Source organism: Falco naumanni, chromosome 14 (assembly GCF_017639655.2).
Source record: "Falco naumanni isolate bFalNau1 chromosome 14, bFalNau1.pat, whole genome shotgun sequence".
Classification (NCBI taxonomy): Eukaryota; Metazoa; Chordata; class Aves; order Falconiformes; family Falconidae; genus Falco; species Falco naumanni.
This window is the reverse complement of record NC_054067.1, coordinates 21,805,616-21,820,235: the sequence shown is the minus strand read 5'-3', so window position 1 is coordinate 21,820,235 and position 14,620 is coordinate 21,805,616. Positions and strand designations below refer to the sequence as shown.

At 38.2% G+C, this 14,620-nt stretch overlaps 1 protein-coding gene across 1 annotated transcript in view; it reads right to left on the bottom strand.

Annotated features, from left to right (window-relative positions):
- BRWD3 (bromodomain and WD repeat domain containing 3) overlaps positions 1-14,620 on the bottom strand; it is a 61,230-nt gene that overhangs the window by 24,558 nt on the left and 22,052 nt on the right. Inside the window, exons 9-18 of the mRNA XM_040613932.1 lie at positions 13,494-13,594; positions 12,704-12,774; positions 11,428-11,528; positions 9,587-9,627; positions 5,324-5,428; positions 4,225-4,378; positions 3,294-3,428; positions 2,336-2,464; positions 1,702-1,927; positions 837-1,007 (exon numbers count right to left, since the gene is read on the bottom strand). Of these exons, the coding sequence (XP_040469866.1) occupies positions 837-1,007; positions 1,702-1,927; positions 2,336-2,464; positions 3,294-3,428; positions 4,225-4,378; positions 5,324-5,428; positions 9,587-9,627; positions 11,428-11,528; positions 12,704-12,774; positions 13,494-13,594 (1,234 nt within the window). The remainder of the gene's footprint in view (positions 1-836; positions 1,008-1,701; positions 1,928-2,335; positions 2,465-3,293; positions 3,429-4,224; positions 4,379-5,323; positions 5,429-9,586; positions 9,628-11,427; positions 11,529-12,703; positions 12,775-13,493; positions 13,595-14,620) is intronic.

Sequence of the window (14,620 nt, the reverse complement as noted above, 5' to 3'; positions counted from 1 at the left end):
ATATAAATTTAGATCAAAGCAAAACTGTATTTTCAGCATTTTTCACTAATATTTTTCCTATTCCTTCTTGAATTTAAAGAAAAGTAACTCCAAATCTAGCAATCCTAATGAGCTTTGCCAGGAAATGTTTCAAACGTATAATCAGTCATTTAACCTAGAACTAATTTATTAGCTGATGTAAATTTTTTAAAAGCTCAGGATGACTTGCAGCACAAGTCTACAGCATCTGCTCTTCTACATCAACTGCACTCAGTCAGCTGTTCACATCTGATTGAGTTTGTTTTAAATTTTTAATCAGTTTGTGTATTAAAAATAAAATCACAGTAGCAGAACACTTGCCAGGAGAATAATCTCAAGCTTTCTAAGGAAACACTAAGACAGAGTAGACATGTTTATTTTATAAACACTGATGCTCAGCCTTAGCATTTATGCTGCGACAGGAAGCCATTAGCCTGTCACAACATTGTATTCCATTGACATTCTCTAATTATATGCTGACATGATGCAGTTACAAAGTATCATCTCTGCATGACTGACATCAAGACAAGACAGCGAACTTTATTTTTTAGAAAAGGCTTATAACAGGAACAATGATGTGTAACAGTTCTAGGTAATCAGATACAGCCCAGTTATAGCATTGCCTGCCCCCCGCAGCACCTTAAACCTTTAATTTCTCTGCTAGCATCAACAGAACATCCAGCTGCACCACAAAGGTTAACAATGTGTGTAACAAGAAAGAAAAGCATCCTCAAAGACCCAGTCTCAGAGTTTACATTAACACCGTTTGATTAGTACCTTACTGAAAGAAATGTCAGAGGCAATGAAGGGACACTTACCTCCGTTAACAGAGTGGGATCTATTGAGTGGAGGGTTTGGAAGAGTTTCTCCTTCATTAATTAGTCTCAGATCTTGTTCCCGCTGTAGCTCTCTGATCATTCCATCAAGGATACTCTCATCCTGGTCATTAGTTTGCTGCCCAATGACTTGTTCAACTACTTCACCATCACCTTGACAAGAACAAAGCCACAGCTGCTTATAAAATGATTAATTTCTGTTTTACTAAACACACAGAAACAATCAAATTTAGAATTGTGCACAACTGTTTATCCACTCTGCAAAACATCTGATGACCAGGCTGGCCTTCTGCTCTCATGCTATAAATGGAGGCAAAATTTAAAAAAGAAGTTACAACAAAAACCTAAAATTACAAACCGCACATGAAATATAAACACAAGCCCTTAGAAACAGCAGAAAGAAATTAAGCTTCAATAGGTAATAATGGAAGACCTCTTCTGGAAACCAGCATTTTGCAAATGTTTCTATCTACAAGAAAAACCCAACCTGTTTTAAAAAACAAAAGCTGTTTTTTCAATGTCTTTCTTGCCTTCCTGCTTTCTTAATCACACACACAGTTACACCGAGGTTAACAGGACAATTCTTCAAGCATGCTGCCGTATGTGTGGTAGAAGCCCACACATTTTGGAATACCGCTGTCTCCATGTCTTGCCTCCAGTCAAGTTGATTCCATGCAATTCCTTTAAGCCATAAAGCCACCCTACCTCCTCATCTATCTCTATACTGAATTTAAAGCACCAGTTTCAGAAGACAACTGAAACAAACAAATATTACAGTACCATCCTACTGAGCTGGTACTCAATACTGTGCAATACATGTATTACGCGTGAGTTTTAGACAGCATACCATTAGCTACATATCCCAGCTGAGGAATAAGTTGTTCATCCTTGCAATTTTCCCTCCCTGGTACCAGCCGCTGGAATCTCGTGGGATGAGGATTTCCATCAACATCCACCAAGAATGGAGGAGGCATAAGATGTGGAGCCTGTTGAGTCTGTTCATCCAACACATAGTTATTTGCATCACGGATCAGTGGTCGGTAGTCCGTATGGAAGAACATCTGATCTGGAATCTGCAAGAAAAGCAATTTAATAAATAAATCAATGGCCATTTGCAGCTGTCTTGCTGCTCTGGAATGGCTCCCACACCCATAAACCACAACTCCTACACTTAGGATCAACAGAAGAAATGTTATGACAGAGAACAGATTCCTACAACAAATGTGTTTTATTACCAAGGCCTGATGCAAAAATTCAATAGTAAAATATGCCAGCAGAGGTGAATAGATAGAAGTTAATGTTTTGTTCCCTTGTCTAGAGATTCTCCTGTGTAAGTCTTTTTGATTTAGGCAAACAGCAATTGCTTCTTGATCTAATTACTGTTTTGTCTGGAGAAGTGCAACGGAATAAACTCTAACACCAATACTTCTAAGATAAAATCAGGTCAAGACACAGAAGAGTTTAACATTTATTCAACGCACCTTTTCATAATATTTATTGCATCCAAAACCAAATAGTAGCAGATGTCCATGAGAGTCTGTGCAGGCAAAATGCTGTCCATCTGGTGAGAACTTGCAATCAAAAACAGCTCCATGGCCTTGGCCCTCAATCTGTATAGAATCACAGAGCGTTCCTTTCACAATCATGCGTTCCCTATAAAAGCATTCTTACAAAAATTTTACCTGTGATCCAACAAGTATTTAATCCTAATTCTGTGCCATTTCTCATCTCCCTCAAAACCAATTTACACTTACATTTTTTTCTACTTAATTATCAAAGCTAAACTGAACAATGCAGTAAAACCTTGCATTTTCTCTGTCCTGAAATTTCAGTACAACTTCTAATGTATGTTCTAAAACAATCACCTAGAAGTCTACACTTTATGTTAATGGAAGATATAGCGCAAGCTTGCACCAATTTTCTCAGACATGTATCGGCTCCGTACAAGCAGGTCTCACAGCCCCAAGTGCCAGGAGGCTAGCTCAGGTCCTGAAGCAGTACAGCTGCATTTGCTCAGCACTGGAACCAAACCGACAAGCCTGGCACCAGGCATATTAAACCAAACGCAGCACAAAGCCCATTGCACTGCTTCCGAGACCACAGCATTGTGCTGCAACACACAGGCTTAGGGGCTTTCATTGCTCTACCTTGGGAGTTACTGTATGGTATAACCATGCACATAAATAATATTCAGATGTAACAGATCCCATGAAAGATTTGCTGCCACACTTACAATATGCAAACCCATACTTTGGTATTGGTTACTGAAGGGTACAGAGTTTCCTTTTTAATATGTAGGAGTTTTCCACCCAATCCCATTGTACCATTGGTCACAATAGGTATATAATGAAATCTGCTTTTGCCTCAAGATTAGTTTTACACAAATGTGACAAAAAAAAACAACGCCCAAACAACACACCCTTCCCTGGTCATTCTTACCATGTTAAAGTAATTGCGAATTTTTGTTCCTTTGTCTATATCCCAAACAAAAATATTTCCATCGTGACCCGCTGAAAGTACAATCCTTTGGTCAAACGGATGGGCCTCCAGAACAAAAACTTCATCATCGTGACCCTGCAATGAAAGCAGGGTGAAAAAGAAAGCAGTATTTCTCCATGTAATAGCTCCAAACACATTAGTATTTAGTGTGAGGACATCTCAGTTCAGGTAGCCATTCACGACAGCTCAATTTACTGGATCTTAGACTAGAACTGTACTTAGTCAACAGTTCTGTCAGAGGCTTGGCATTATCACTGCCCACTTTGTGAGACTGCAGCTCAGCACAGCTGAGATGGAGAGGGATGGGGAGGAAGGAGAAATCAGCAAGCAAGGACAGTTGCAGCTCTCCAATCTGGGCACAAATGGTGGCTTTCCAAGGGCTCTCTTGTCAGCCAGCAATCACCAGGGTCTAGCAGCATTCTGGTCATCAGCTCCTTTCCCCATGATACATACTCCTCCCAATAAGTGTAAGACAGGTGGCATACTTCAAGACAAAGCACTCCTTGTCAAGGAGAATGATCATAGAATCACAGAATATCTTAAGTAGGAAGGGACCCGTCAGGATCATCAAGTCCAGCTCCCTGCTCCTCGCAGGACTAACTAAACCTAAATCAGATGAAGAGTGTTGTCCAGGTGTTCCTTGAATTCTGACAGGCTTGGTGCTGTGACCACTTCCTTGAGGAGCCTGTACCAGTGACCAACCACCCTCTCGGTGAAGAACCTTTTCCTAATGTCCAATCTGAACTTCCCCTGACACAGCTTCATTCTGTTTCCCCATGTCCTATTGCTGGTGATGATGCAGTTTAGCCTCAAATCAATTTCAGAGCTGAACTATAACCATTTGGGTGGGATTAGCCACAGATTTACTCACAGATAAGCTATGAAGAAGCTGCCCTGTGGATGAGTTCCACACTTTGAGAAGGAAATTGTTGACTGCAGTGATGACAGTAGCATCGTATCTATCCCAAGCCACCATAGTAACCTTCAGTTTAGTCACCTTGTCTTCCCCAGATGCTACATTGTTTCTAAGGAAATCATTAATTTAAGAAGAAACAGATCAGTAACTACATACAGAAAGATTTAACAGTGCTAATTCAGTAAGAAATTAGGGAAAGCACAGCTGCCATCACTGTGACTACCGGCTAATGAAGGATGGCTTCTGCAGTGGTAAAAACGATACAGAAAATATTCAGTACCACTAAGATTTATAGTTTTATTTCCTTAAAGAGGACAAGTTTCTCTTCTCCTTAAGCAATCGTCCTCACCTACTTCAATTCTTTATTTCAAGCTACTCAGTTCTATTAAGTTTTTTCCTACAAGGCATTTTTCAGTCATCAATATGAGTAAACTCTACAATGAGCAAGAACCTGCTAAATGAATCCAAATCACACTCTGACAGCTAACTTACTAAAAATGTAAACATATGAAATATGAAGAACTCTGCGAAGCAGAATGCCTAATTGATTTCTCCATTTCTGCTTTTTGTTGTTGTGCATATTCAATTACAAGGCCACTTAGAAAAGTCACTTGAAGATCTCAGAAAGAAAAACTCAAAACCCTAACTGAACCTGAGAATCAAATCACTGTGTCTCACCTCTTACTCAAAAACTTAAGGAAAAATTCAATGTTGAGAAACATACTGGATACATATATTAGCATATCAACATATGATCAATGAGGTTCTACTAAACCCACTTTCTGTGAGAGGAACTCTGACATTCTTATTTTGTATGTAAAATACTAAATATTCTGCAACCATTAGAGTAGGGAACTGCCAATGTATTAATATTTGGGGAGGGGAGCAAAGTAACTGTGTAACTTAATAGATAGAGCCATGGCATTTTGAATACAAAAAGAAACATGCACTGAAATTAAAATGGAAGTAAATAAATTTGTTTTCAATATGATGGAAGATTTTGGCTTGCATGTAAATGTGGCTATGAAGTATGCTCTATTTCGGTTTGTTTTACCCTGTCATTTTAGTAGCCATATCCAGGACCACACTCTTCCAATCTTGCTGCTGATAGTGCCATATTCTTGCTGTTCCATCTCTGCTTCCACTGACAAATCTTAAGCTATGGGGAAAAAAAAGAAAAAAAGAGAGTCATTAAATTCTGAATAAAGGTAAGTCACTGCTGCTCTTTTGGTCTAATACCCACAAGCTCATCTTAGGACCTTATTTTCTCGCTATTCAGTAGCTTTGCTATGGCATTTTCCATCCTCAGGAACAGTGGGGGAAAGCTAAATCCTGCGGTAAGAATATTTAGGAGCTTGGCAGAGTACTGTCATTCACTTTGGGAAAGGTCGCTACAAGCACTTACTTTTACGTTATTCTGCAACAAACATGCACACACGCACATGTACACAAGTGTATATATATACTTGGAAGTGTATACTTTTATATATATGCTTGTCTTACTCTATGTATGCCCACACACAGGCGTGTTTAACAACTCATAAAATATCCATGAACTACTGCCACAGGAAACAGGCAGCTACAAAACGCTGGCAAGCCAAGAGCACACCCATTCACACCAGCACAGAAGCCAGAATGTATTTAATCTTTTTTCAACACTTATTCTTTATATTTGTGCATCCCTGATCTAGAAAATATAATTAAAAGACAGTGAGGTTACAATTTTCATATCAGATATTGTATGGTACAGAAGAGTTTATATCCCACAACATTAATTACATTTGGCTACAGCTAGCAGATGGCCTTGGAATGACTTCAATGTCGTAATTCATACAAGCTGCACATTCCCTTTTTAATGACATCAGCAAATCCCTTGAGCAGTTCATAGTGGCAGCAAAGAAAAAGAAACTGCATGCCAGGAGTCTAGCATAAATTATAATACATTAACTTATGGAGAGGGTAAAGACAGGATAGGGAAGTACCCAAACTGAACACAAGTAGGTAGCCCTGCCTGTGAAGTTGAACACAAGTATTTCCATTTTTTAACTTCTCTGTGTTTAAAAAAATCAAGCATTCAGCAAATGCATTTAACTGCATCATAATGCTTTGGCTATCAACATCACAGAAATCGTTTTTGTTGAGAAATCCGAAAAAAGCTCCTCAAGTAATACATTTTCACAGGATGGCCAACACCTTCACAAGTATATTCATTTATATACAAAATTACATGTAAAAGGCAAGCCTATTTGATTTTATTTTATTAAGTGATTGTTTCACCTTTTCAGTTCCCCTGATCTGAATTTTTTCATCCTGAAAAAGTGTTTAAAAATGCTTGTGACAAGCTTATTTTCTTTTTATTTGACTTCTTTATACTACAATAAAAAGCTATCACTTTTCCATTAAAAGCATCACTACAGCGTATAATTTTCAGCCACTATGTGACCTAATACCCCCACTGAGACCTGTGCTCTCACATTGCTTGGAAGGAATTGTTAGTACAATTATACCAGTACATTCCCACATAATTTTACAAGACAAAGATCTCCAAGTACAGGTGCAGTTCCACTGGCAAAACTACAGTTTTCCTTGGAAAGCTCCTGCCTGAACACATCCCTTAAACCTCCTGCCAAGCAAAATAAGGAATATGAGCAAAAGCTGGCATAAAACCATTTACATTAAGGTGTTGATCACTAAACAAAGCTTGTCACACCACCCTCCAACACAGCTGTGCTGCAATAGTTTGACACAAAATCGTGCCTATAGGCACCTTCATACATTTCATCATGAGCATCCTGGCTTTAATTCTTATGTAAGAGACAGCATCCTGACTTCACAGTTTTAAAAACTGAAAGCTCTGCAGGTGGAATGCTTGACTTTGTAAATTTTAAGACCACAGGGTTACCACTATAATCTAAACTAATTAACTGGAAGTTCATATATGAGCCTAGAAATTCGCATATTTGCCAGGTATGTTGTCAGAGATAAGTACATTATTATGAATTATAAAGCTGACCAATTAAATGATCATGAAGACCCAAATGTCTTAAGACCGTGTCTCTCTAACTGGTTCTGGACAGGTGGCAGCAAGTGTTTGGAGTAGGTGGTGAGTGTTTAGAGTAACTGTCCCACACACTTAGTTCCAGAAACCGATCGAAGTAAGTACTATAGCCCATCGTTAGTCACATAAACAAACACAGACTCATACAGTCTTCACTCCAGGAAATGTTAAGATTAGCCTATTTAATATGACACTTGGTGATGTTAAGCTATCCAGACATACCAGCGACTCAGTGAAGACTAAAGATGGTGGGTTGCAAGGAGACACCACACAAACATGGTAGGACACTACTGAAGTATTACATAAAACATCCAAATCCTTGCAAAATGCCAAACAAGTGTAATGAGGAGAACATGTCTAAAGGAAAGTTTTAATCTCAAATGCAGACAAATTAAGCAGAGGAATTTTATCTACTAAGTAAACTGGATCCAAATTTGGGATGTGAGGATCAACTTCACCTTTGCATCCCACTGAAGAGCTGTTCTTTGCTTATTCCACCTTGGAAATAAACCAGCTTTTTAGTAGTTGATTTTTTGGGGCAATTTCAGAGTTACAAAAATACAAGATGAGGGATGAGGGCTTTGTTATTCAAAATATCATGTTTATCACTCTAGAACCTCACAGAAGTTGAGCTCTTAAGAATTTTGAGTGTGTTTATGAAAACAAACACTCTTCCTATATTTTTCAGAATTCCGAGCACCAGAAGAGACAACTTGCTTATTCAATATGCCCAGAGAGGGACTGGCAGAAGAAATCATTCACCAAGGAATTAAATGAGACAGACAGTTAAGGGTGGATGGCCTTGTGTTTCAGCATCATACCAGCAATATCATATATTTGGAAAATGTTTTCAAATTATGCTCATCATTGGCTGCTTTCTGTTCCCCAGCTGGTATAAATGATACCAATAACATACGCAAGAGAAGTATATTTTAACAAAAAAACCCAAACATATACATAATCTATCAACAACACTATCAGCTTCAAGGTGATTCTCATACAGATCATAAATAAGAGCACAGTGGAGTAATGGGAAAAAAACCCCAAACAACAAATCCAAAGATAAAAGGTAGTTCTGTAGTCCCTTGTTCTCATTATGCATCATACTTGTCATTTAGATGCCATTATTTCCTTGATTTCCTTCCATTTCAGTTCTGAAAACACCAAGTCTTGTTTCCCCTTTCACGTTTATCTTCTTTTCATGAACAACTGCACCAAGTTTGTGCATCCTCTCAGTCAGTGCAGACAGCACTGCTTGGATGCCAATCTAAGAGCATTCTTTGAAACTTCTTTGGAAGTCAGTGTCACATTCCCACACTACTTACTACCAAGAGCACAGAGCAAAAGCAGTTGATACAGTAGTATAGTGGCCTCTTCATTTGCGACCCAGTACAGAAAAAAGGGAAATATATCTCCTTTGAATGAAACAGCTACCAAAAGCGCTACTGTCATTGGTGACTTGGCCTCTCCTTTGCCTCTAACTTGGCCGCGAGCACTGGTGAACAGACATGTGGTACAGTCACCATGCCATCCCTGTGCTCCCTGCAGCCCCAGAAAAAAGGATGACCAGAAGCCACTAACTCAAACAAGAGCCAAACAGATAAGTAAATAGATGTATGGGCTTATTTTTCATCTTGCTTTAACAGGACTGAAATGATAAAGGCAACAAGCTTTTTTCCGCCCCCATATTTAACATTATATTCTAGTTTAAAAAAGAAAAGTAATTGAGAAACCACATCCCTGATCCTATTATAAACAATTAATATACTCAGATGTTACTGCCATCTTATCAAGTAAAATCGCCTTGCAAGAGAGGATCCTTTAATGAAGATCAGACCACAGGTCCTTGCAGACTTGCTTGTCTGACCATCTGTCTATGTGTGACAGTTCTAACTTCTGCTTAGAACTACATTTATTATAATGCTCTTACTCCAGAAGTAACCCCTTCCGTACTTAACAAGGCTACCTGTGAAGTAAGACACTCTTACACAACAAGGATGCAAAATTTGGTTTCCAGCTTGCTGTTTAAATACATACAAAGCAAAAGCATAGTACAGAATGTTTTTGTTGTTGCAGCTGAGGACAAGAAGCCCAAGCTCCTGGACATGACATGCATCCTACAAGACACTTTCAATAATTTGGCTAAGATTAGTCGGAGCCCACGTGCAGTCTTCTGGCTGCACCAAATTTTGTCTGACACGTTATTTGGAAAATTAAATATCATATTTCTCATGTCAAAATCCCAGGACAGCCACTCACCTGTCACCATTGTTACAGAACTGGACTGCCACCACTTTGTCCTAAATAGAAGGAAGGAAAAAAATAGTAGTAAGTGCTCTGTAAACAGAAACACTCATCCAAAAAGAACTTAATGATGAGCTTCTATTTAGCAAATTACATCCTCCCATACATCTCCAGCAACACACATTCTTACAAATTCAAGAAGAAAAGTCATATTTGAAGTTTAAATTTCCCCAGATGTATTGTGGTAAACACTGAAAGAGAAAACTTCAGATGGGTAATATTTTTTGGCTTCTCCAGAAGTATCTCAGAGACAGAAACAATTTCTGACTCAGTCTCCCCGACACTTAATGTTCAGGAGCAAAAAGCTGCAACAGCCTGTGTGCAGTCCGCCTGCCTAGTGCCACAGGACCATACACACCCCAGGGTAAGCTCTACCTGGAAAACTTCGCACCTTTTAGACTCCACAGGATTAGCAAGAATAAGGAACCCCAGGAGCTCACAAGGCCTAGTAGGTACAGCACTCAACAAGATTCAGAAAGAACAACTTCACCAAATAAATAACCACAGCAGGTTTGCAATTTTTAGACCTAACATTAAAGCACATCAAAATATTTCATCCAAAAAAATTCAGACCTTGGCTTTATTTCCACTTTTAAATTGTTGAGAAACAAATGTTGCATTTCAGACATGGTTTTGATTTTTTTTTTTTTAATTTGCTCTATACTTGTGTTGGCTACATGCACTTGCTATCTTTACTCCCACTGATGTCTCTAGCTCCTGATAACCAAGTGTCCAATTTGGGATTTTTTTCAAGGGTGGGCTGACATTACTCTGTAGTATTAAGAAAAGCAGACTGTAAAAAATTAAAGGAATTACAGTTTCTTCCAAACCTGAACTGCTGAATATAGAAAACATCTAACTCTTGTGAGCAAAGTGCTTGTTAGATTTGTTGGCTTGGAGCTCTGGGACTTAAATGCGAGACCCATGACTCCCACTGAAGTTCAGTGAATCAATTTAGACCTCAGCCTTGATCCATAAAATATTGTTAAGGTGGGCAGTTGGGCTATTAAGGTTCAAAGATGAATGCTCCAAACTCCTCACAAGTGACAGCCCTATCAGTGTTGCTATAAGCTTGCCTTTCTCATATATTGTTTACCACGCACATAATAAATAATGCAATCATCACCTGCTCTTGGTAACAACTAAGAAACGAAGAAAGATTTGATGCTGGTTTAGCAATGCTTCTTAAAGGGGTTTCATTAAAACTGAGACATTCATCCGTTTTAATAAAAGCTATCAAGACGAACTTGAAAAATAACACTGAAAGTCATCGTAGAGATATTTTTAAAAGCTTGAATTTTTATGAGAACCCATCTGCATTACTTGAGAAAGGATGCTTTTAAGCTTGCTTTATTCTCTAAATTAAATTGTCATGATCCAAAGTTTGACTGCACGCTCTAAAACCAGAATTACTTTGTTTTTACTTGTTATGTGGATTTGCGGTCACAAACTGAAGTTAAATACTCAACAGTAAATTTAGTAGGAAAAACTACATTGTGCATGAAAACTGCTTTAATTCCTCATTACAACAGACTTTCTTCTAGAATATGGAATAATCACCTAGTTCCTCAGTTTTGTGGGGGAATGAAATACATAAAACATATTTTGCACACATCTCCTGCCTCAGAGGAATTTAAAAATAAACATACCACAAATTTCCAGGCATTTAAATACCACAGTGTTGAGAGCCAGCTAAACCCTACAGACACAAATCAAATAGGATGTACAAAACCCAAGTTCCTGAAATAAGGTAAAGCGGGGAAAAAACGAGATTTGCTTTCTGATTTGTCTCTTACCGTATGAGATTCTAACTCAGCCATTTTCTCTGGAGATTCTGAGCCCAAATAATAAATTCTTATCACGTGGTCAGTACTACCTGTTGCAATGAACATGCCACCTAAGAAAGACAGTGTTTTCTGTGAGAAGAAAAGCCGTCTAAAGGAATAACTTAATTACTTCAAATATAAATACCGCCTTATTGTCAAAACAGCAAACTAGAGTTTTAAACAGAAAATGTCAATGTCATCAAAGCATACATCCTGAACAAAGAGGTTAACTCTGACAGCTGCTTCTTTGATCTGTATTTTCTCAGACCTTATCAGCTTTAGCGTAACTATGAGCTCTACAATATTTTCCAGCTGCAAATCTTTCTGACCAAAGGAAAAGAATATTGCAAGTTACAACATCCATCCAACAAACTATTCTGCTTTCCCTCAGAAATTACCACAGTGTGCTCCTTCAGTCCATGTGGAAAATTAAATGGGGAATAGTTTCATATTCTCACCAGTAAACATCAAATAAAATATTTAAGTGCATCTTCAATATCTATTTGACATATATCAGAGAAATTATTGCTGACTTGGGAGTGATTAACCTATTTTCTTGTAATGTTTGTTCTGTTTACAATATTGCACAAAAAGGGTACTATTGTGGAGTTTACTGCACTGAAATGCAGTAAATGGTTCTAGTCATTCAGGATTTCTGGGTTTAAAAAAGGAACGCAGGCAAAGCTCACACAGCTCTAGAACAGCTCTCAATTGCAGACAGCAAAAATTAATGAGAAATAACATAATTTTGTTTGTGAAAATTGCTATTTTTGAGAATTCCAAGCTGCAGCAAAAGATGTCTATTAAGCTGATATTTTCAAACACACTGAACTGATGCTCCTGGAGCTTAGCCAAATTTGCAAGATTAGCAAAAGTATAACCTTTGAACAGAGGCCACCTGTCTGCCAGATTTCGTGAACTTTTCACTCAAAAACCTTACAAGGTAAAACCTTAAAAGAATATTACAAAGAAAAATCTCTGGTGTGCAAAACAATAGACTGAAAGCACAGTCTTTCTTGGAAATGGTCAAGGCATTTTAGCTTAAATTATAGAAAAAAAAAAAGAGAAAAAGCAGTTTGAGGCAGATGTTTAGCATGTAAAATTTTAAACAATCACAATTTGACAGTGTTATAATTAAACTGAAAAAGGATTTAATACCATTTGTATTTAAAAAGAAGTAACAGTCCTCTCACCAAAGGAATTCAGTTCATAAATTACTCTCAGCCAACTTACAATGCATACGTACCGGAACTGAAAGATGAACAAGATATCTGAACACCTGGCCTGGACCTCTCTGCAAATTTTACGGGTCGATCCCTATATGCAACAACACAACATTTTTACTTTTCATTACTTTATTCTGATGCCATTCAACAAGAATATACAGCTCAGCAGGTTAAGGTGACTATGCCCATCCTAAATCTCTTCTAATTCTTACCTAAGTTTGCTAGAAATCATTTTTCATTTCAATGATTTTCTTCCTTAGTTTAGTAAGAAAACCATCGTTTTCTAAATTGAAGAGACTATATAACTTATTTAGCATGATACTCACCAATTCCAATCTATTTAAAACAGAACCTGGCAAACCATTAGTCTCATAGCATTTACTCCCTATTAAGTATGGGTTTGATGTCATCTACATATGTGTCGTCTTCCGATTACAAGCAAATAATTTCTTCTGCCTGTACATTTTGGACAAGGATTTAGTCCTAAACATAAAAGCTGAAAGTTCTTCCACAGCACTGGCTTGCCAAGCACAAAACACAGAAAGAATAGCCCTGATCTCTGCCCCCGCTCTGGGCTGCAATGCCACAGACTCCCCAGCACACAAGAAAGCGCTCCCTGCCCCACACACTGCTATGGCACTTGTGCACAGTGACCCACCAGCACAGCTACGGAAGAACGTTTTCCAAGAAACTCGTTTGTTGAGAACGAACACGCCCTTATTTAATTATCTCAACATTCCTCTGCATGCTAAAACTCAAAATAAATTCATCCTTTATTTAAGATAATTATAATTATCTAAACAGGCTTACTTAAATTTCATGGTGTTAGCGTGCCACTGCCAGAAACAGATTGTTCCGTCAGCACCAGTAGAAGTGAGGTATCGTGTTGTTCCTTTCCTTGCTGGAGAGAACTAAAAATAAAGTTGTAACAGTTAAACCAGCTAATTTCTCCCCTTACATGCTGGAAACCTGTAAATGGACATTGGCAAGAATCTTTTTCACAAACATATTAGCTTTCTCCCCAGGAAGTACAGAGAGCATTATCAGGGGTAAGTAGAAAATCTGAACTTCCATAAAAATAAAGCTGAGAAAATGAAAACACCTACATTATGACTAGCAAGTCTTTGTCTCTACCACACAAAAGTCGATAAATTGGAGAAATGAAACAAGCCTAGACACTTTTAATGGGGCAACACGACAAGGAAATACTTCTTCCTAGGACAGAAATGGATCAAACATGGTAACAAAGACAAAAACGGTTCCTGCATCCAAGCCAAACGAAGCACAGGAGCACCGTAGGAGCCCCGCTCCCTCCCTCTTCATGAACCTCTCCTCTGCCTCTCTTAAGGAGTAGGAAAGATTTTCATTCTAAAGTCTCTCACTTTAATTTCATAACTGCAGCAATACCTTTAATCCTCTGCTAGCTGGTAATTTGATAAAGGAATAAAGCACAGTTTCCTCAAAAAGCCATGACTGATTATTTTCTAAATTACTAGAGTTTTACAAAAAGCTTGGGAGGAACGTATATATATGCAATCAAATAATATACAAAACACAAAACCAGGATGTCAAATATGGTTCCAAAACAATCACCTTGAAGTAAGTAGCTTGCAAGACGGTTGAAATCAGACAAAATTGGAAGCGTAGGCAAGAGGGGGAGAAATGAGACTCCCCAGGCCTATTGGCATGATGGAGAAGACAGTGATGCAGCAAAGGCAGCAAGGCTCCAGAAGAGAGGGATTCTGAGCCAAACATCCCCACTCATTCTCCCCAATGTGTGCAAACCCTGCCAAATTGCAGGGACTGTCTTTTTTATCCTGTAATTTTTTTTTTGTTGGAGATTTCTGCCTAGCAGTTGCAAGGTTTTTTAAAGCAAATAAACTGCAAATTACTAGCCATTATTGACTGTGCCACCACAAGAGAACTGAGTGCTGGAA